The sequence below is a fragment of the Xyrauchen texanus genome, chromosome 43 (genome assembly GCF_025860055.1).
Source record: "Xyrauchen texanus isolate HMW12.3.18 chromosome 43, RBS_HiC_50CHRs, whole genome shotgun sequence".
NCBI lineage: Eukaryota > Metazoa > Chordata > Actinopteri > Cypriniformes > Catostomidae > Xyrauchen > Xyrauchen texanus.
In genome coordinates, this window is record NC_068318.1 from 31,159,027 (window position 1) to 31,180,945 (window position 21,919).

Consider the following 21,919-nt stretch of genomic DNA (forward strand, 5'->3'; position numbering starts at 1 on the left):
AGTTTACATCAAGATTGTCTCTATGGCTTTGATTTATCATGAAAAATATGTGACTAAATGCATATACTTTCAGCCTGTAGGGCATATGTGTCATGGGTTTGATTCCCAGGGAATACAGGGACTGAATAAAATGTATATCTTGAATGCAATGTAAGTCGCTTGCTGTAAAATGCATAAATGCACTTATAGTGTAATACCATTGCATCCAAGAGGTCAATGCAGTATTGCAGATCGGATCTAGTTGCACAAAACATTCGGAAGAGTTGCTTTCCAATGGGCTGTTTAACACACAGACTGTTGTAGTCACGCTCTAGACAGAATATGGTATAATTTATTGAAATACATCTTGAATAAGAGGCATACATCACATTTCAGCCTACAGGAAATTATCTTTACAATATTAATGTGTAATATTGACAAACTGATGTTCCTAGAGTGTTTTTCCCTCAGCTCACCAATGCTTTTCTCCAGCTGTGTGCACTCGTTAATGTGCGGGAAACGTAGAATTTCCTTCCATTTTCGACTTCTTCCTTTACGATTACCACCATTACCTACTGCACAATGTTGTAAGAGAGACAGGAAAAGAGAAAGAATGAGGAAAATCTAATACACACTTAAAAATAAAGATTCAAATTACACACATAAAAGTGATTTGCTGCCTGACTTTATTGGAGACTTTTTCAAGTTCCACAAAGAGCTTTTTGTTCTCTAGAAAACCTTTGGTGTATTGGTGCTTTAACGATCTCACAAACCAAAACAATGATCTGAAGAACCTATAATGAACAACCAAGTCCTTTTTTAATCTCTAAAGAAACATATTCATCTCAAGAACACTATACGAGTGATTTTCACCAAAATGTATCCAAGTCACATTTCACCGAAAATCAAAAGAAATAATGACACACAATGCAGGTAGAAATGAATCGGTGTGAATGGAAGTTTGGCATCTTCTACTATATGAGAGGACTAAAAATAGCTCAGGGAATGAAGCTTTAGTAAGATGGTATCAGGTATGAGACGACACACCTTGCTGCCATTATCATCACCGCTTACACAAAACAAACACCACTTTCAAAAGTATAAAAATAGCCTCCCGAGAACTGTTATTGCATAAATTAGAACAGCTAGAACAGACTTGATGTTTGCTCAAGTCTTTGCCTGGATGGTTAAAAAGACAGACAGACAGACAGACAGATAGATAGATAGAGAGTGACAGACAGACAGACAGACAGATAGATAGAGAGTGACAGACAGACAGACAGACAGATAGATAGATAGAGAGTGACAGACAGACAGACAGATAGATAGAGAGTGACAGACAGACAGACAGACAGACAGCTAGATAGATAGATAGAGAGTGACAGACAGACAGATAGATAGAGAGTGACAGACAGACAGACAGACAGATAGATAGAGAGTGACAGATAGTTAGATGGCAGACAGACATACAGACAGATAGAGAGTGACAGACAGACAGATAGTGACAGACAGACAGACAAATAGACAGATAGATCGTGACAGACAGACAGATAGATAGATAGATAGATAGATAGATAGATAGATAGATAGATAGATAGATACAGATAGATAGTTAGATGGCAGGCAGACAGACGGACAGACATACAGACAGATAGACAGTGACAGACAGACAGACAGTGAGATAGCTAGACAGACGGACGGACAGACAGACAGATAGATAGACAGTAGCCAGACAGATAGAGAGTGACAGACAGATACTGAGATAGATAGATAGAGTGACAGACAGACAGACAGATAGAGATAGATAGACAGACAGATAGATACAGACAGACAGATAGTTAGATGGCAGACAGACAGATAGTGACAGACAGACAGTGTGATAGCTAGACAGACGGACGGACAGATAGATAGTGACAGACAGATAGATAGACAGTGACAGACAGACAGAGAGTGACAGACAGACAGACAGACAGATAGATAGTGACAGACAGACAGACAGATAGAAAGATAGATAGAGAGTGACAGACAGACAGATAGATAGATAGACAGATAGATAGAGAGTGACAGACAGACAGACAGATAGATAGATAGACAGATAGATAGTGACAGACAGACAGATAGATAGATAGACAGATAGATAGAGAGTGACAGACAGACAGACAGACAGATAGATAGACAGATAGATAGAGAGTGACAGACAGACAGATAGATAGATAGACAGATAGTGACAGACAGACAGACAGACAGACAGATAGATAGTGACAGACAGACAGATAGATAGATAGAAAGATAGATAGAGAGTGACAGACAGACAGATAGATAGATAGACAGATAGATAGAGAGTGACAGACAGACAGACAGATAGATAGATAGACAGATAGATAGAGAGTGACAGACAGACAGACAGACAGATAGATAGTGACAGACAGACAGATAGATAGATAGACAGATAGATAGAGAGTGACAGACAGACAGATAGATAGATAGACAGATAGATAGATAGTGACAGACAGACAGACAGACAGACAGATAGATAGTGACAGACAGACAGATAGATAGATAGATAGAGAGTGACAGACAGACAGACAGATAGATAGACAGATAGATAGAGAGTGACAGACAGACAGATAGACAGATAGATAGACAGATAGATAGATAGAAAGATAGATAGAGAGTGACAGACAGACAGATAGATAGATAGAAAGATAGATAGAGAGTGACAGACAGACAGATAGATAGATAGACAGATAGATAGATAGTGACAGACAGATAGACAGATAGATAGAGAGTGACAGACAGACAGATAGTGACAGACAGACAGACAGATAGATAGACAGATAGATAGATAGTGACAGACAGACAGACAGATAGATAGACAGATAGATAGAGAGTGACAGACAGACAGATAGATAGTGACAGACAGACAGACAGACAGATAGATAGATAGACAGACAGATAGATAGTGACAGACAGACAGATAGATATTTTACATTTACAGATTTTGGTCTCAGGTTAAGGATTTTTGAAAGACGAACTCCAGTTTGTACAACAAGAAGAACATAATCACTAGAAAAATACTATCCAGCAATGAAAGGGAGTGCTTTTGAACCTGAACGACGATGAAGGTTTTCATTCAATCTATTTTTAGAGCTCAGATAAGCTGAACAGCATGTAATGCTGACAGACACAATGTTAAGTTAACTGCAACGGAAGAGGTCCGACCTGTTTGTGATGCAAGTAGTGCATGACACCAAATGCATTGTGTGTTGGGTTGGTTTGAGGTCACAGTATTTCAGGTTAGAGGTGCGGGACGAATGAAAATAGGTTAAATGTGCCGTTTCTTCTCATACTAGCCATTCAAAAACAGAAAACTGAACTTAATAAAATGTATCCCAGTGTTTCGTTTGATTTTAGTTTTTTTTTTATTATTATTTTGTAAATGTCAGATTCATTGTACTTAATGGAGAAGAATCTACAAATGCATTTTTTACAATCAATCAACAAGCTTAAAATATATATGAATTATAAGGGAATGTGTATATCTTCATCGGTCACTGGTCACAGTTTCTTTTTACGTTTTTCACTTGGTCCTGGTGTGATCGCATATCATCAGGACATGTCTCAAAAGTGTTTCATGTCACCTACATGTACATGCAATGTTGGATTTGTTTTGGTTTGTTATCTTATATAAAATAACATAAAAAAGTACATATTTTAAGTTGTGTTCATTTAATTTAGTTAAACATTACACGATTCGATCTGATTAGAATTTTGTTCATTTCACTGATTCACCAAACCTGTCAATCAAACGAAAACATCTTACCTTCTCGTGCTTTTATGAGTGCACAGTTTGCCACCATTGACTCGATCTCCATTTCTGCAGTGTCTGCAGATAAAAGTCAACCAAGTTGGGAATTCTGCATGTAGAATTGACCGCCACTTCTATTCCTTTCCTTAATTTGCATTTACTGGACTCATATTTCTTGAGCGTGAGATAATTATAAATGCACTAATGATAAAGATCATTTAGATCCCCTGTATGACATCAATTATTTGCATGCTGATAGAGTGTAACCATTCTCTAACACACGTTCACTAACAAATGACAAAGTCAACTTTCTTGTTCTGTACACCAATCTAGTTTCACCTGTACAGGTGACCTGACAGGCAAAGGCTCAACCGCGTCACTGCCTTAAATAGTGACGTTACGGATTCAGTTCAGCTGCAGATCTCACACACCATGCGATTGTAGAAAAGGAAGAACTCATTTAAACTACAATTAAATTACATACTTTCAGAAAAGCCCATTTACAGTTAATACATTAAACTGGATTAAAAGTGCTAAATAAGGTTCATTAAGTTTAATAACGTAATTATGCAGCATAATTTCTAAATAGTAGCAGGTTTTAAGACTTGTTTGAATTTTATGCCTTGATGTGATGCATTAGTTTGGAATCGTGTTTGTTACATGTAACTGGCGCCACCATGTGCTCTACTGAGATCTCAACACATATGACTTAGTTACACGAAACATGATATAATAATATAGAGAAATGTCCAATTTTTAAAGAATAATTGACATACAACTGACTGAGGAATTCTTAAGGAACTTGATGGTCTTTGTAATCACCATCAAAAATAATATTATACATTATTTGGTCATTACGGAAGGATCTGTTAGCTAAAGATTTATTTATATTTTAATAATTATATTAGATTAGATTACAAACTGAGTGATGTCAGAAGCTGTAGAGTGTTTTGCATTTTTCAAAAAAATAAAAATAAATAAATAACGAAAGCAATAGTTATTTCCTTAAACACTTGCTTTAAAGACAATGAAAAGGCCATCTCAAATAACTTAAAAATGATATAAAATGTAAACATTTAAAATTCTTCCTAATGAATTCTCAGGTGATTACGTCCAGTAAAATACAGTGTGTAGACGTCAATCAGCGTTCTCGTAACAGCCAATCCCGTATCCCGCTCGCAGTGCGCGTCAAACGCGTCAACCAATCAGAGAGAACTTGCAGAAATAATCAAACACCATTGGCTCACAGCGTCAATCCGGGTTCCGTCGCAAAGACAGTTTCGTAGCCCAAAGGTACCAAGATGTCGGAGGTAAGTTGGAAAGTAGGGGGAAGGCGTCGTATTTTCGACGTTATTTTTTCTCACCACTTTGCATTATTTTGTAATTTTTATGGCTGATTATATGTTACAGGATTTTATCTCTAGATAAAGGGCAGTTTGGTGCGGATTTGAATGGTATTGGCTGTCAAAATGGGTGGTTAAAACGTCGACGGGGCCTCTTTTAGCGTCGAAGTCGGCGTTCTCAGATGAGGCAGAACCGCTATCAGCGTCTAGCGCGCGTCGTCGGTTCCGCTCGTTTTATTCCGTGCTGTTTTATATTAAATATTTTATTTATATTTTATACATATGTGGTTTCATACAGTAATGCGGTGATTTTTCGTGTCTGTAGTACCGCATTTATAGACGCTATAAAGTGACTACATTAAAACCATTTTGATGTTTTATTTAAAAAAAAGGAAATCGGAGGTTCTGACATTTATTTTTAAATGACTGCTATTATTATTATTATTATTATTATTATTATTATTATTATTATTATTCATTTGCTTGATAGTGACCAGTATTGGGTGTACTGCATTACTTTATTACTGTAAATAATTTTTATTATTGAAAAAAAAAAGTAAGGGATTACTCTTAAATTTTCAGTAGTTTAATTACAGTTACTTCTAATGTAATTGCGTTAAAAACTGTATAGACTATAGAACAATTCTATAAGAAACAATAGTGAATTTAAAATCAAAATTGAACGTCTAATGTTAAAATATATGTTTTTTAATTTAATGCTGCCTCATTAAATTCTTTGGCCAAATCATGAATAATTTATTTGATTTTATATGGTTTATTTGAAAGAATTTAAAGAAGTTTCATGTCCATCCTTGTATTTTTGTCATCTGATCAAGGTTGATCTGTGTTCTAGAAAGTAATTAGTAATATGTATTGCAATTACTTTTCAGACATTAATTAGTACAGTAATCTAATTACACTGTGGTAGATGTAATTAGTAGTTAGTAATTTACCCAACTATCATCTGTATTATAAATGTGTATTAATGTGAGATTCGTAATGCAATGTATATCGATAATGTATTGATAAAGCATTCAACGATGATAGATTGGTAATGCAATTGAAAATACAGTAGTTTCTGATGATGTATTAATTATGCAATTGTGTAATGATTATTGATGATGCATTGGCAATGCAAATGATAATGCAATGTTTATTTACCATAGTTTGCATTATCAACAGCATTATTAATGTTAATTGATGCTAGATTTATAATGCAGAGTTCATTGATTTTTAAAGCAATGTTTACAGATCGTAGATTGATAATGCAAATTAATTCTGCATTACTCATTGATTATAAATTGGCAATGCAAATGATAACGCAAGGTTAATTTACGATAGATTGATAATGCAATGTGCACACCGGCGGGTCCACAGGGGACTATATCCTGAAAAAAGTTTTTTTAAGTTTACACTTAAAACGTTAAAGTCCCCGTCAGGCATGTGAGGTATCGTTTGAAAGATTATAATCTGAATTTTTCAGAGAATACAATCACGGTTGCATTTGTTACACAAACTAACAAAATAAGGCCTGAAAACATTTGCGTCACAAAATAGGGCCCAATAGAGGTAATGGGAATAATTAACCCTGTTCTTTATATAATTTCTGGCTCTAGAATAATTCCTTTAAAAGCTTGAAGCAATTTGTACAAGAGAAACTAAAGGCCTCATTGTTTTATTTTAAATTGTCATATTTCTTTTTTTACTTTTGTAAAATAACAAAAGATTTGTTGCATATTTGCCTACCAGTGCAACACCAAGTTAACATAGAACTGTTAATTAAGTTTTGCTTTTTACTTTGCACACGTGAAACAGGCTAAATCGTTTTTTTTACAAATTTGTTTACAATTAAAAGCATGTCAACAATTCTTAACCCTTGTGCGACCTTCGCGACATTTTTGTCTTTCGACTGTGTTAATGCCAATGGCATACATTTTGCCAAAGGTGTGTGTTTTGGGGGACTTTTGATATTTCAACCTCAGTTCCTATAATACATCTATAATACACTGTGCACACAAAATAGTTGCCTTCAGGACAAAAATGTCCCCCATTGAAACCCATTGCAATATTTGATCCCAGTGCCATTAAAGCATAAAATCATGAATTCTATGATATTATGTATTCATTTCGGATCCCTGGCTTCAAAATTTAAATATTTAATATTTTCCACAAGATGGCGCCATTTTTCTCATGTTTAGCCTATGGAGCAAATACATGCTTTTTCCCTATTTTCTGTTTGCTGTATTATAGAGCACTGCAGGCCAATTGAATAAATGATAAAGCTTACATGTGTGTGTGTGTGTGTGTGTGTGTGTGTGTGTGTGTGTGTGTGTGTGTGTGTGTGTGTGTGTGTTGGTATGGATGTCAGTGTGTGTTTTGTATGTGTATATTGAAATGTGTGTGTTTGAGTAAAAAGCAACAGTGACATTATGTAAACAAACAGGCATTTAAAGGGTTAAAATCCTGAAAATGAATGAATATTTATTAGATATGATCAGGATTGATGCAGGTTAAAAGATTAACTCATTGAAAGTGGAAAATAATATTAATAATATTTTTTTTACACAGGCATTTTTGTCCTCGAAGGACCTCTGAGTAACTTTTTTAAATTGATGCGCAAGGGTTAAATCTGCCTGCACCTTTTAAATGAAATGTCATAACTAATTTTGAATGGTTGCCATGGTACATTTTTGTAAGGGAAATGAACCAGAAGTCTTCATAATGCTGTACATTCCTCACAAATCTCACTTTTTTCTTTTGTAATTTCAGGCTTCCTTGGGAAGTACAAGCCCAGGTAATTTACCCTCCTCATGTTTTTAATCATGTCCAATTGTTGATGAATACAACATTTCGATGGGGCCGTATGGCTGTTCTTTAAAACGACTAACTGATAAAGTCATGCTTTAGCGGATATATCATTTTTGCTCTTTTATTCACTAGCCCAATATTGCATTATTTTCAGTTGGCTCTTTGTCATCGGAAGATCACGATTTTGACCCAACGGCAGACATGCTGGTGCACGATTATGATGACGAGCGTACTTTAGAGGAGGAAGAGATGAGAGAAGGAGTGTCGAGTGGGAGCTGCGAAATCGCTGATTTGGAGAAGGTTTGCTTTATTTTTTTTTGGCCAATCTGCTTGATGGGTTTCACCTAGAGATGCACAAATATGGCCAATTACTGATCTGATGGCTAATATTATTAATTCTATATTGTGCATGGTCACCCTAAAGCCCAAAGTACACATTGGTTTTGACTAGAGGTCGGCCGATAGACGATTCATCGGCCGATAGTTTTACAAATTTCGAATATGAATGAAAACTTTCCAATCAATGTAAAATAGTGCTGAACTTTATTAAGTATCACTTGCCACGCGTCTTACCACGTGACTCGTTGTGCATGACCCCGCGGAGATTCATGTCTGTCTGAAGTGTACTTTGGGCTTAATGCTCCAATCTAGAATTAAAAAAATTTCTACAATATAAAAAGTCAGACAAATTTACCATAGCAATGTTGTCACTGATATATTATGTGTCCTTAGTTTTATCCATTTTAATGTTAAAATCAAACCGAATGATCTTAACTGAATGTCATTCTTACAGGAGGGGAACATGCCATTAGAGGAACTGCTGGCGCTGTACAGATATGAAGCTGCAGACGGTGCAGTCAGTTGCTCGAGTGCAGACAGTTCGTCTGTAGAGCAGACGGATGAGCTGCCTGACATGACGTTGGATAAAGTAGGTTACTGCTAGTTTAGCAATAGATTTTTAGGTTTATTTTGCTTTAGATGACTATGCATGGATTAACAGGCAGTGACATTCAAATTCTGTGTCTTGCAAAAAGTTTTGGGCAGTACCAGTGTTACAGACGTGACATTTGCAATGAAATTGTGCAATTTAACATAAGCTGTAAAGTACTCATTACCAGTATATCAGACCATTTGTATGTATAATCATAGACATATGCAGATAGAGCCCAGACATCTGAAACATGTCAGTCTAAAGTAGCCACAATATTAGGCAGGTGGTTTTAATGTTGTGGCTGATCGTGTGTGTGTGTGTGTGTGTGTGTGTCTATATAAGGTAAATAATTGTCTTTCTGGAAAATTATTATTGTTGACAAAGTACAAATGAAGAGTCATTTGACTACTCTTTTGTTACCATAAATTATGGCTGGTTTTAAATGTTTCTTATGAAATGGTGCACCCTGAAAAAATCCATTATAGCACTATAATATAGTAAAATATAGGCCTAAATGAACAATTTTAAAAGGGTTTTGGATAACTTGATTTTTCAAGTGTGGTTGACATTTTTATGAAATTGCCCTATTTGTAATTAACAGTGCAAATTATTTTGGCTAATTAATGAAACATTGTCTCATCAAAAAAGTACTGAACAATTCTTGGACGTTTTTAACAACTTGTTGTCACATGACAGGAGGAGATCGCTAAAGATCTGCTGTCTGGAGATGATGAAGAGACTCAGTCTTCTGCTGACGACCTCACACCGTCTGTGACGTCGCACGAAACCAACGATTTCTTCCCCAGAACTCTTCGATGTAAGCTTTTATAAGCTTTTGTAACTCAGGTTTGCCATTCAAATATTATTATTATTTTTTTTCTACCCAATTTGGAACGCCCAATTCCCAATGCGCTCAAAGTCTTCGTGGTGGCGTAGTGACTCACCTCAACTTGAGGATGAATCCCAGTTGCCTCCACGTCTGAGACGTCAATCCGCGCATCTTATCATGTGGCTTGTTTGAGCGCGTTACCACGGAGACGTAGCACATGTGGAGGCTTCACACTATTCTCCGCGGCATCCACGCACAACTCACCTCACACCCCACCGAGAACCACATTATAGCGACCACGAGGAGGTTACCCCATGTGACTCTACCCTCCCTAGCAACCGGGCCAATTTGGTTGCTTAGGAGACATGGCTGGAGTCACTCAGCACACCCTGGATTCAAACTCACGACTCCATGTGTGATAGTGAGCGTCAATACTCGCTGAGCTACCCAGACCCCCTTTGCCATTCAATTCTTGAATAAATGTTCAATAAATTAATTATATCATAGCATTCAAATTGCTGCTGTTTTTTTTCCAGCTAAAGCTGTTTACGATGGAGACAAAGAATCAGAGGGAGAGGATGACGGTTTAAGTCCTGAAGACTCTCGAAAGGTGAGGAAGATGGAAAATACCCTGTCCTGTCAAATGCTCGTGATCTTAGAGTGGTGGTGGTGTAGTGGTCTAAGCACATAACTGGTAATCTGGTAATCAGAAGGTTGCTGGTTCAAGCCCCACAGCCACCACCATTGTGTCCTTGAGCAAGGCACTTAACTCCAGATTGTTCCGGGGGGACAAGCACCACATAAAAAAACAAAACATGTATTTATTTGTGATAAACAAATTGACACTTTTGTTTGTTTTGCTTTCACAGGAAATCATGGTGGGGTCTGACTACCAAGCAGAAATCCCTGCGCTTGCCTGTTATAATGACCATGAGAACGGTGAGTGTCAAGATGTTTTGAGTATTGAATAAAAATGTCCTTTTGGTTAGAAAAACGACTTTTCTAAACTGCCTTTTAATTGTGTTTGTTGTTCAGTGTATGAGGAGGAAGATCAGCTACTGTGGCAGCCAGACATGTTGCCAGAGTCTAAAGTCAAACGCTTCTTGCAAGACGCTGCACTAAATGTGGACGGAAAGATGGAGTCAGATAGACAGTGTTCTCTAGTCAAAGACAATGAGCAGGTAAAGATCTACCTTGCTGATTAGGGATGTTAATGTTAACAGATCAATTGTTAATAGTTTAAGCATATGGATCTTCGATTAATTCATTTCAGCACACATTCGTTTAGTTATCATGCCAGCAAATGTTGATACGGCTGTCTATGCAGTCATTCAATGCTTGCGCGCTGCATGTCACGTCTGCAACACAGAAGATCCACACAGATGTGCATCCTTCGCTTTCATCTAAAGATGAAGTGGGCTCAATGTAATTAGTGTTGGAGTGTTTCTCAATAAATGAACATTGTTTTACGTCGTGATAGTTTATAGAAGTACATGACAACAAGCACTGTTGATCTACCGGTCTGCTTTTTTCATCCCAATCTACAATTACGTCAGTGATCACAGGGAGAGCACGAAAGCACATTAAACCGACATCTCACCAGCGTTAGAGAAGAGGAGAAGGTTTGAGATGCATTCTATACGATACTCGGTCAAGTGTGTATGCATGCATGCATCAAATTGCACAAAGTCAGCTTGGGGGAAAAACATGAAACAGCGGCTGTTATCAAGTATACTTGCGTTGTGCAATAAATAATAACAAATTCAGATATGGATGCAAGTTGTAGGAGAGAGAGAACTTTTTTTTTTCTGCATTTATTTAATGCAAATCGCTGAAGTAACTGAAACTAAACACTGACAATGACACACGTGTGTTACCTAGGACAAGCCCCGAGGGCAAAAGAACAGTGCACGCACACACAGAAACACACGTGTGTGGGGCAAAGTCATGAATCAGATAATCATGGTGCGTTCACATACAACGCGAATAAGATTTTCGCCTCGCATTGCTGGCGCGAGTTTGACCGCTGGATTATAAATGTGTGTTTAAACTCACGGTCGCGCAAGTAACGCAAACCCGTGAGTATTCCCCCTTCTCTTCCGGAAAAGGACGGGAGGGAGGGGCTTCTACGGGTTCATAGTAAAGTTCAACCAATAGCTGGAATCAAGTACTAATATCAGAACTTACCAGGTAGTCCAACTTCCTTGCTCACTTTCCTCCAAGCGATGTCTTTTTTTCGTCTCTGTACATGTATGACGTGTCATGTAATTCCGTTGCCCACACACCGCTACAACAGGTTTTTTTTTTCATCCATTTTTCCAGATTTCTTCTGCTACTACGCCAGTGACATCCGGACAATCTCAATGCTGATAGGCTTTCGCGTCAACGCGTCATGTGGATTTTTCGCTCAAGTTGAAACTCCCGCGGATACGCAAATGAAGCAATTACGCGTTCGAGTCGCGCCATTCACTCCATTCGTGCCACACCGTATCTATTCGCAGAAAACACTCGCTTCGGGTTGTATGTGAACGCACCATAAGTCTCATCTTTTAAATTTGCTGCCTGGCATTAGCGTAAACACATATGTGAATTCTGTTATATTTGCACAAAGCACGGGAATTCAAGATCGAATTTATATCCGTTTGGCGGAGACACATTGATGTGGCCAAGTGTAAATACCCCCTATGATTTGACTTGATTTCAAATAATACATCCAAAGGTCCAAAATATCACACAATCCAGTGTGATACTTAGTAATTTAAATAAACAATTCACAAATCTGTACTAAACACAGCCTAAATGCAATTTTTTTAAATACACTGAACTAAGAATATTTCAAGAGGGAAATGCCAATATTTAATTATATAAATTAAAATAATATTTAAACAATATTCTACATGCACATATTATTTGGAGTCCTCCATGTGCATTTTACAGTATCAACGCTAATGATGAATCCATTCATTCGTCTTTATTTTCCATAACAAATAGATTATGAAAATGTCTTAAAATTGACAGCCCTGATGCACATCAGCAATTCCTTATGCACAGTGTCCCAAGCCTCATCTTCAAAGACCATCCTTGAGTAAACTTCTGTTGTTTTTGTCATCTAGGCCTTATACGAGCTCTTGAAATGTAACTACAATGTCCGGGAAGCTCTTGAACGGTGTCGCAGAGGTGAAGAATCTTCAAAAGGTATGTGGATTTCTATGTTGTCGTAGTTTTCAAAAGTCCTTTTAACCCTATAATGAATGTTTAAAATAAATAATAATCATTTTGTTATTGTAGATGAGATGCTCCCGTGGTCTGAAGACGAATGTCGAAATTTTGAGCACGCTCTTCTTTTGTATGAGAAGAACTTCCACCTCATCCAGAAACACAAAGTAAGATGATAACGACAAATTGGTTTTTCTTTGCATATCTTAAACAGCCTCAAATTGCACCTAAAGTACTTATTTAGTTGTACGGTATCTTGTGTGTTTTTATTTTTTAAGGTCAACACGAGGACGGTGGCCGAATGTGTTGCGTTTTATTACATGTGGAAGAAGTCGGAACGATTTGACTTTTTCGTCCAGCAAAACCGATTTGGAAAAAAGAAGTTCAGCAGTTACCCTGGTGTTACGTAAGTTCTCGAACATTCATACGGACAAGGGATGGGCATTTTTGAGTAATTCTGTAGATGAGTACTCTAACTCACAAAACGAGTAATTAATTACTCGTAAATTAAAATGCAAGTTAAATATAACAAGTATGACAGGTATGTACAATTTATATTTTGCCTTTTTCACAAACTTGAAAATAAGCTAACTTGAATAAACTGGGCTTTTCTTTTGGGAAAAAAATCAAATGAACGATATGCATTTCTGCAGGGATCTAATGGACCGGTTAGTGGATGAGGCTGAGGGTTTGGTCGATGGATCTGCATCGGTGTGTTCCAGCAGTAGCGGCAGGATAGAACCTCCGACCGAACAACAACTCAACATTCTCAACTCAATCACAGCCAGTGACCTCTCCAGTACGTCCTCAACCCAACCACAAAGTGTTTTTGGACACAAGCAGTCTTGTATCTGTTTACATTGTTTTGACCGTAGCCTTTCGTTTATGTGTTTGTCAATAACACACAAAAGCGTGTCAGTTTGACTCGTTTGAACTAGTTTTTGGCCTAAAACTTTATAATATCCTCCACAGAGGTGATCTGAACCTGGCAATGTAATATTATTTTTAAATGTCATATATTTTTAAACAAAGCTACAAGATGTACGTACTTTAGCTCTGGGTCAGTTCATATAAAAACTTACGAGAAGGCTGTAAAATGTTCTAAAACTTTAAAATGTAATAATGTATAATTGCACGCACACACAAACATACACACATACTGAATCCATCCATACATGCATAAGCACACAAACACACATTAACAGCAGATGCAAATGCAAACGAAGGATTCAATTGTTCAAATGAGATATAATAAGCAAATAAACACCTGTTTGAAAAATTTAGAATAAATGCAAACTATAGTTCATCTTTATGTAATCATCTTTAAAAAAAAAAAGATGTCTGCTCCGGTCACTGTTCTGTTAGTCACAAGTAGCCACATATACTCTTTATCAGCTCTAAACTTAAGACTATTTTCTACAAAATGTGTCTAATTTATCCTTGTCTTTCAGCTTGCCTGTGTAAATAATCCACTGTTATGTCTCAAATGTCCGGGAAAAAAATGCAGTTCAGCCAAAAAAAAAAAAAGTATTATAAACAAATCGTTGTTTAAGGTTCTTAGCGCTCAAGTGACACCAAGATCACGTTTGTAGTCCATTCAGAGGCCGAGATATTCCACAAAACATGGTGGAAGTGTGGCACTTCCCAAAAAATTTGGCGGAGTCACAAAACACTTTGGGGCGCCCCCTGCCTTTCAGATCCGTATATTGTTATAGGAGGTGTATGTACATGTTTGTTTATGTTTTCTGCCACCTAGAGGAATGATCGAAGACTAAAAGTAGGGAGATGGAGCAAACGAAGCCTTTAATACAAGCTTTTGAAATTGGAGATAAAAAATGGGTCAATTTGACCTAGCAGGTTCAAAGTAGGGACCATCCAAGGGAGGCTAGTGTGCCAAACGGTTGCATTGCCCCTCTTAGAAGTATGACACAATACACAACATGCTCTCAGATTATTTATTGTATTAATTGTGCAGCCCTAATGATGGTTAACTGTTTCCTTCTTTACACAGCATTGACGAGCACTGTGGCATCGGTGTGTAACCCAGCAGATGCGAGCTGTCTGGACTCCTATAACTTCTCTCCCCTCGATGGAGTGCACCGCGGCCCACTGAGCCACGAGGAACCCCTCAACTATTCTAGCAACAGAGACGGCGACTGTCTCAACCTGCTCGAAACTGGCTTCTATCACTCGGACCTCGGCCAGATCAACGTGTGCGGTGAGGACTGCGAACGGCCCCCAGCCAAACGGCTCAAGATGGGTCTGTCAGAACCGTTCATAAGCGACGTGTCGGTCGGCAACAGAAACATGGCCGTGGATTTCGATAGCCACACGCACCACATCACAAGTGCCAAAATGGCTGTTTCGGTGACTGACTTTGGTGGCTTATCGGCCAGCGAGGCCGGCAGCTACATGGCCGCACACGCACTACATCAGCACACGGCGTTGCAGTCCGATTAAATAAAAGTAGCGCCTCCAAACGGGACTTCCTGCAATCAAACGTGTACATAGCTGCTTACTGAAAAGTCTGTTTTTGTTTTACGATTGTATATGCGTGTGTGTGTATATATATATATATGTGTACAGATTTCTTTATGGATTCTTTTTTTAACTATGACATCAGTGATGTCTAATTGTTCAGACTTAAATCTTGATTTCTCAAGAGGTAATACAGCCATTCATTTCCAGTCTTGAAATTTTGGAAGTGTCATAACGTGTCAACGTCCGGATACTGTGGAAAACTTGTGATGGGAGTTGTTGCACAAACTGATGTATCTCACACCTTCGGGCCGACGGCAAGGGTTTTTTAGCCACGATGATTGGCCGTACATTCAGCCTCTCATCTGTGGTACTTATCAGTGTTTACAGGTGTTTGTTCCTGGGCCTCGGCGCATGTAGCGGTTAATGCGGGGCTTTAGGCATCTACCGTATGAACATCATTTACTCTAATACCACTTTTGATCGAGCCATTTTTTGCACCATGAAGAAGCAGCTCCTATTATTTTTACGATTAATAGTCGTTGGACATCATGACCCTAGAAATGTTAAAGTTCACCAAAATATATTCCAGTTGGTTCTGCAGTAAATGGGAGATTTTGTGCTATTGCATAAGAAGACTGCAAACAAACCAATGAACAGTTTAAAGCAATTTGTGGAACATTACGGTGTTTATTGGAAACATGTATAAATAAAGGCTCTTAAAGGAATATTCCGGGTTCAATACAAGTGAAGCTCAGACGTCAGCATTTGATTCGCCATAATGTTGATTACCACCAAAAATCGTCCCTCCTCTTCTTTAAAAAATCAAGGCACTTACAATGGAAGTGAATGGGGCCAATCCATGAACGTGGCTATACATATGAAACAGAGTATTTTAACAAGGCGTAAACAATATGTTTGTTTGCATGATTTTAGTGAGATAAAATCGATTGCTAACCTTTTTGTGTAAGGTTATATTAAATTTTACAACTTTGTTGCAATGGTGTCATACTAAACCCTAAAACGACCCAATTAATAAGTGTGATTTACAAGAAGAATTAATGCTAGTGCTTCACATTTCTGCCTTTTTAAACCCTCCAAAAATTGGCGCCATAAGTGCCTCACTGGAATCTCCATTTTTCTGTTTTTAAACAAAAGGATGAACGAAGGGTCTGGGTAGATCAGTGGTAAAAGATGCTGGCTACCACCCCTGGAGTTCCCAGGGTGTGCTGAGTGACTCCAGCCAGGTTGCCTAAGCAACCAAATTGGCCCGGTTGCTAGAGAGGGTAGAGTCACATGGGGTAACCTCCTCGTGGTCGCTATAATGTGGTTCTCGCTCTCGGTGGGGCATGTGGCGAGTTCTGCGTGGATGCTGCGGAGAATAGCGTGAGGCCTCCACATGTGCTACATCTCCGTGGCAACACGCTTAACAAGCCACGTGATAAGATGCGCGGATTGACGGTCTCAGACGCTGAGGCAACTGAGATTCGTCCTCCGCCACCCAGATTGAGGCGAGTCACTACACCACCATGAGGACTTGGAGCACATTGGGAATTGGGCATCCCAAATTGAGGAGAAAAAGGACAAACAAGTTGATATACATTTTTGGGTGTTAATCAACATTATGCCAAAAATGCTGTCGATTGATTTTAACCTGTGTTGAACCCGACAATTCCTTAATTATAATAATTAATGATTATCTTTCAGCATAATCAGAGGTATTAAAAAAACACTGCAACAAAAATGTTAATTTTTCTACTTTGCATATTTATTAGAGTTCCTTATAATGTCCCTTTTGTAACTTTTGCTTTATCGAATAGTTGTTAGTTGGACGTTTTTATTGCAATGAAGACCATTGGACTGCTGTGTGGTCTTTACAGAGCATATTCGAACTCTGTAAGGGTTTATTTTTATTTTTTAATGGTTGTGAAATGATTGGCACATGTCGTTTTTGAGTTTGTTTATTTTTGAATGTGTACAAGATCATTTGTTGGATATTTCAAGATTGCAAACAGTTCAAATAAATTGCAGGGATTTCTTAAATCACGATCGGGAACAGAATTATCCGCAGTTTTAATGTCCGTTTCCTTCAGTAAACGATTATGCAAAGTTGTAAATTATTTCTGTTCATCTGCCTTTTTTTCCATTATCTGCTTTCACTGCCTGGTTGTCCCGCAGCGGATGGTTTTGTGGCATCCCGAGCTTCGCTTTTAAAGTCGAGAATATCTATGCATTTGAACAGGCAACAGCGATCGGAGTGCTTCTATGAGCTAAAATCACAAAGTACATTAAATGTTTGTCTGTGGACGATGTGGATTGGTTACACCATGATTAAATGGATCATTTTTGCAAAGCGTGTGAACATGCGCTCATTTCCCCCCTCTCACGAGTATGACTTTTCTTTCAGAGAACATTTACGTACTCTCAAATGGCAATAATTTGTAAATATGTACAAACACCTGACGACGTACCTTCCCGTGTGATTTCTTCCTTGACAGACTTGAACTTTAAAAACTTAAATTCTGTGTTTTTGAGTCTGTGTGCCACAAGAATGCCTTGTTTATTTACTATTTGGCCGGTGTATTTCTTTGTAAGAGATTTGCTTAAGAAGAGAGTTATTTATTTATTTATTTATCCACTCAACTGCAAGTGGGGCGTAGTGTGTAGCGTTCTGTACTCGAGCGAAATAAAGTAGGATGTGCCCTCTTTTAACACCATTTCGGTCCATTTCGGAGACCCGCTAGAGAAGGATCAGCTGAATGTACAGTATTATTGCATCTTAGGGACTTCCTGAGCTCGTTCGATGACAAGAATGCTTTTCGGTTATGTGCAGTGTTGCCTTAATCCTCATTCAAGAACGTGCATGTTGAGTCTACCTGGAAAACACGTCCACTGACCATGTGCGGTCTGTTTGGGGAGTTTTCCAGGATGCTTGTGCTATGTCTGTAAAATTGTTTCCTTGTACCTGCAGCCAGAACTCCTCTTTCGTTTCTTTCCATACTTGAAGGATGTGTATTTATACGTTTAAATATATTGAATACAATATTCTCCAATTCACTCCTGTAGGTTGTGCAATTCATTTCTCCTGTCCCTCCAAGGATTGAAAAGAGTTTTAGGAAATCGTGTTGGTCCAGTTTGTCCAAAGTTTGTATAAATAAGAGTTCTAGTTTAAAATATAGAAATTGTATCGTAGTAATGGTCTTCGGCTTCCAGGGGGGAAAACTGTACATTCGGGAACCTTCCCATAGCTTCGGAAAGTTTTATACTATGGGTTTTATTTGACTTTTATGCTTCTGGGGGAGAATATCTTTGTGTAATAAAATAATAGAGTTAAATAGACAATCAAACGGCAATTAATATTCGAAAGGAAGTTTTATCATTCTTAATGTTTGTACATAGACACTGTTCTTGTTTTTATTTTATGTTGTACTGGCAAACCATTCCAGGAATAAAGTTCTGGAAAATATTATAACTGTCTTTCTAAGTTTATAAACACACACACACACACACACACACACACGTTATTTAACTTTAAATGAGTTTGTATTTATCTACTCTTATTTATCCTTTATTTGCATGTCAGTACACAATAGTGTCGAATCCCTTAGGACCACTAAGATTATATATATATATATATATTATACATCATTATTATTACTGCAATTGCAAGAATATGCCATGGCAGTGTTTGTTGTACTGAATTTGTGTTTGAAAATGTATTAATTATTTATCTTAAAATTAGGTTTATTTTCTTTATGCAATATACTGTATTTTGATTATGCGGTGAAACTTGTCCTGGATATTCCTTCATGAAAATAATGAGTCATAACACTGCCATCATTACCCGCTGGGAGTCACTTTGGCTTGTGTGGTAAAACTATATAAACTGAATGTTTCAAGACCTCGTATTTAAGCCCTTAAAGAATAAGTAACACACAAACCAATTTTGTTTTTTTATTCAAATCTGTTTAACCCTCCTATGGTATTCAAAAATGGCACCTTCCTTTAGTATTCACGGTCATTTTTGACCGGAAGGTTTAGAAGTGTAACTTTTTTTTTTTGGGGGGGGGGGTGTTTGTGTGTGTGTGTGTGGGGGTTTGTGTGTGTTTGGGAGGGTGTGTGTTTGTGTGGGTTTGAGAGGGTGTGTGTGTGTGTTTGAGAGTGGTGTGGGTGTGTGTGTGGTGAGGGTGTGTGTGTGTGTGTTTGGGATGGTGTTTGAGTGTGGGTGGGTGTGTTTGTGTGGGAGGGTGCGTGTGTGTGTGGGTTTGAGAGGGTGTGGGTGTGTGTTGGTGTGGGTGTTTGTGTGTGTTTGGGATGGTGTTTGAGTGTGGGTGGGTGTTTGTGTGGGAGGGTGTGTGTGGGTGTTTTTGTGTGGGTGTTTGTGTGTGTGTGGGTGGGTGTGTTTGTGTGGGAGGGTGGGTGTGTGTTTGGGAGGGTGTGGGTGTGTGTTGGTGTGTGTGTGTTTGGGATGGTGTGTGTGTGTGGGGGTGGGTGTTTGTGTGGGAGGGTGTGTGTTTTTGTGTGTTTGGGAGGGTGTGGTGTGTGTTTGGGAGGGTGTGTGTTTGTGTGTGGGTGGGTGGGGGTTTGTGTGTGTTTGGGAGGGTGTGTGTTTGTGTGGGAGGGTGTGTGTGTGTGTGGGTGGGTGGTGTGTGTGTGGGAGGGTGGGTGTGTGGTGGGAGGGTGTGTTTGGGAGGGTGTGTGTTTGTGTGTGGGTGGGTGGGGGTTTGTGTGTGTTTGGGAGGGTGTGTGTTTGTGTGGGAGGGTGTGTGTGTGTGTGGGAGGGTGGGTGTTGGTGGGAGGGTGTGTTTGGAAGGGTGTTTGTGTGTGTTTGGGAGGGTGTGGGTTTGGGAGGGTGTGGGTTTGTGTGTGTGTGTGTGGGTGTATGTGTATTTTGGACTAAGGATGTTTTAGTCTCACCCTGTAATTTCTGTCTGTTTTTTTTCTTCTTAATTGTGGCTGATTTATTGACTATTTGACAGATAAAAAAAAAATACATATATTTCTCAGTTTTTTGGTCCGTCACATTCATTTTCAATGGTCGGTCAATTTTGCCCACCAATACCAAAGGTGTCGCTTTGTTTTTAACGACCACTTCATTTTATTTTTTACCTTTTTTGTTCAGATGACAAATGGAGGAAGTGTCAAAATGATCGAATACCATAGGAGGGTTAAATGCACAATTGTATAGAAGTTAGAGAACAATTCTTCACCAACATTAATATCTCTCCGTGACAGCGCAAAAGCCTGAAAGGATGTCTGGACGTCCCAACACAAATATACCTTTGTACATCAGGTCTGTATTGACAAAGCTCTAGAGGAAACCCAACCAGTACATCAAACTCTTGATAGCAAACATTAGCAGCTTTTTCTGTGGATAGCAAGTCATATTTTTGAAATATATCCAACTTTCTATGTACAATCAAGTATTGTGAATAGCAAACAGTTTTATGATCTTACAGTGTTCCCACACATTCTGACCAATTAATTTCCACGACTTTTCCAGTCATTTGTGATTACTGCATAAGGATATATCATTTTGACTCAGACCGAACATGACATTTCCAGGTTTTCCATGAGCGTGGGAACACTGAACCTATAACTGATCTACGCTGCTTGTCATTGGAGCAGTTGTTGGCATATTGTCCCACTGCGAGGGGATTTGCAGGACAAGGAGTGAGCCAAGAACAGTCACTGAAGGGATCTGTCCCTCGATACTGAAGCTTTTAGATGTATCATGTATCGTTCCGACGAGCCCAACCCAAATCCGATACTATAGTGTTAGTCACGTTCGTTACTGTCAAGCTCCAAAAAATGACATAAAAGAACCATTAAAACACAATTAAAGTAGTTCATATGACTTGTGCATTTTATGCAAAGACACAAGAAAACGTGCGATAAGCTCTGTGAATCACAAAAGGCTGTTTAATAAGTAAATATGTAAAATGCACACGCAGCTCCAGCACGTCAGTGAATGGCGCTGCTCTGTTGACACACACACGCGGCTATTTTTAGCTTTCACGTGGTGCGCAATATTTGAGCGCTACTCACGAACAATACATCAGATGTAGATGCTCAATAGTTCGGAGGATGCTCAGCATCGCAGGAGCATTTTACCAGAATTTGAATAAGAAGCAAATTAAACTACTGTGAACTTTTGACACATACAGAACTTCCTGTAGAGTTCAGAATGTCAAATTAAAAGCGTGAGGGTTTAAAAGTTAAAGGTGCACGATTGGAATATATTACTACATATTACTATTATAATATATTATTATTTGTTTACAAATTTTAATAATATTTAAGTTGCATGGGTTCCAAAAAAAGAACTGTGTGAATGAAAAGTGAACTGATATCTTACAACTAAATTGAACAAAAAAAAAGAGATCTGAATCCTTTAAAGTCCAGATACAAGCTGAACAAATTTCGCAAAAAAAAATAAAATAACGCTACTTTTCTACTGATGACTTATACTGGAATTACTGTTAATTTTGCTGCTACATTATGCAGTATACTAGATAATAATAAAG

General features: G+C 38.3%; 2 protein-coding genes across 4 annotated transcripts in view; one reads left to right on the forward strand and one right to left on the reverse strand.

The window, feature by feature from the left end:
- Positions 1-4,069, reverse strand: part of LOC127635577 (G protein-coupled receptor kinase 5-like) — a 30,829-nt gene extending 26,760 nt beyond the window's left edge. For all 3 annotated transcript variants that reach the window (XR_007969493.1, XM_052115711.1, XM_052115710.1), the window contains exons 1-3: positions 3,803-4,069; positions 456-554; positions 198-310 (exon numbers count right to left, since the gene is read on the reverse strand). Coding sequence is in view for 2 of the 3 variants with exons in the window: in XM_052115711.1 (XP_051971671.1) it covers positions 198-310; positions 456-554; positions 3,803-3,854 (264 nt within the window). In the remaining variant the exon portion in view is untranslated. The remainder of the gene's footprint in view (positions 1-197; positions 311-455; positions 555-3,802) is intronic.
- Positions 4,070-5,052: 983 nt separating this feature from the next.
- On the forward strand, positions 5,053-18,822 carry LOC127635584 (mesoderm induction early response protein 3-like). Its single transcript, XM_052115719.1, has 13 exons — positions 5,053-5,097; positions 7,900-7,924; positions 8,093-8,238; positions 8,732-8,866; positions 9,566-9,686; positions 10,235-10,308; positions 10,568-10,637; positions 10,734-10,879; positions 12,812-12,893; positions 12,987-13,081; positions 13,193-13,320; positions 13,568-13,713; positions 14,926-18,822. The coding sequence occupies exons 1-13, from the start codon at positions 5,089-5,091 to the stop codon at positions 15,372-15,374; spliced, it is 1,626 nt and encodes a 541-aa protein (XP_051971679.1). The 5' UTR covers positions 5,053-5,088; the 3' UTR covers positions 15,375-18,822.
- The last annotated feature ends 3,097 nt before the right edge of the window (positions 18,823-21,919 follow it).

Coding starts and splice junctions, on each gene's coding strand:
- LOC127635584 (XM_052115719.1), top strand. Junction 10,880..12,811: donor TAGTCAAAGACAATGAGCAG/GTAAAGATCTAC, acceptor TTTGTCATCTAG/GCCTTATACGAGCTCTTGAA. Junction 12,894..12,986: donor AGGTGAAGAATCTTCAAAAG/GTATGTGGATTT, acceptor TTGTTATTGTAG/ATGAGATGCTCCCGTGGTCT.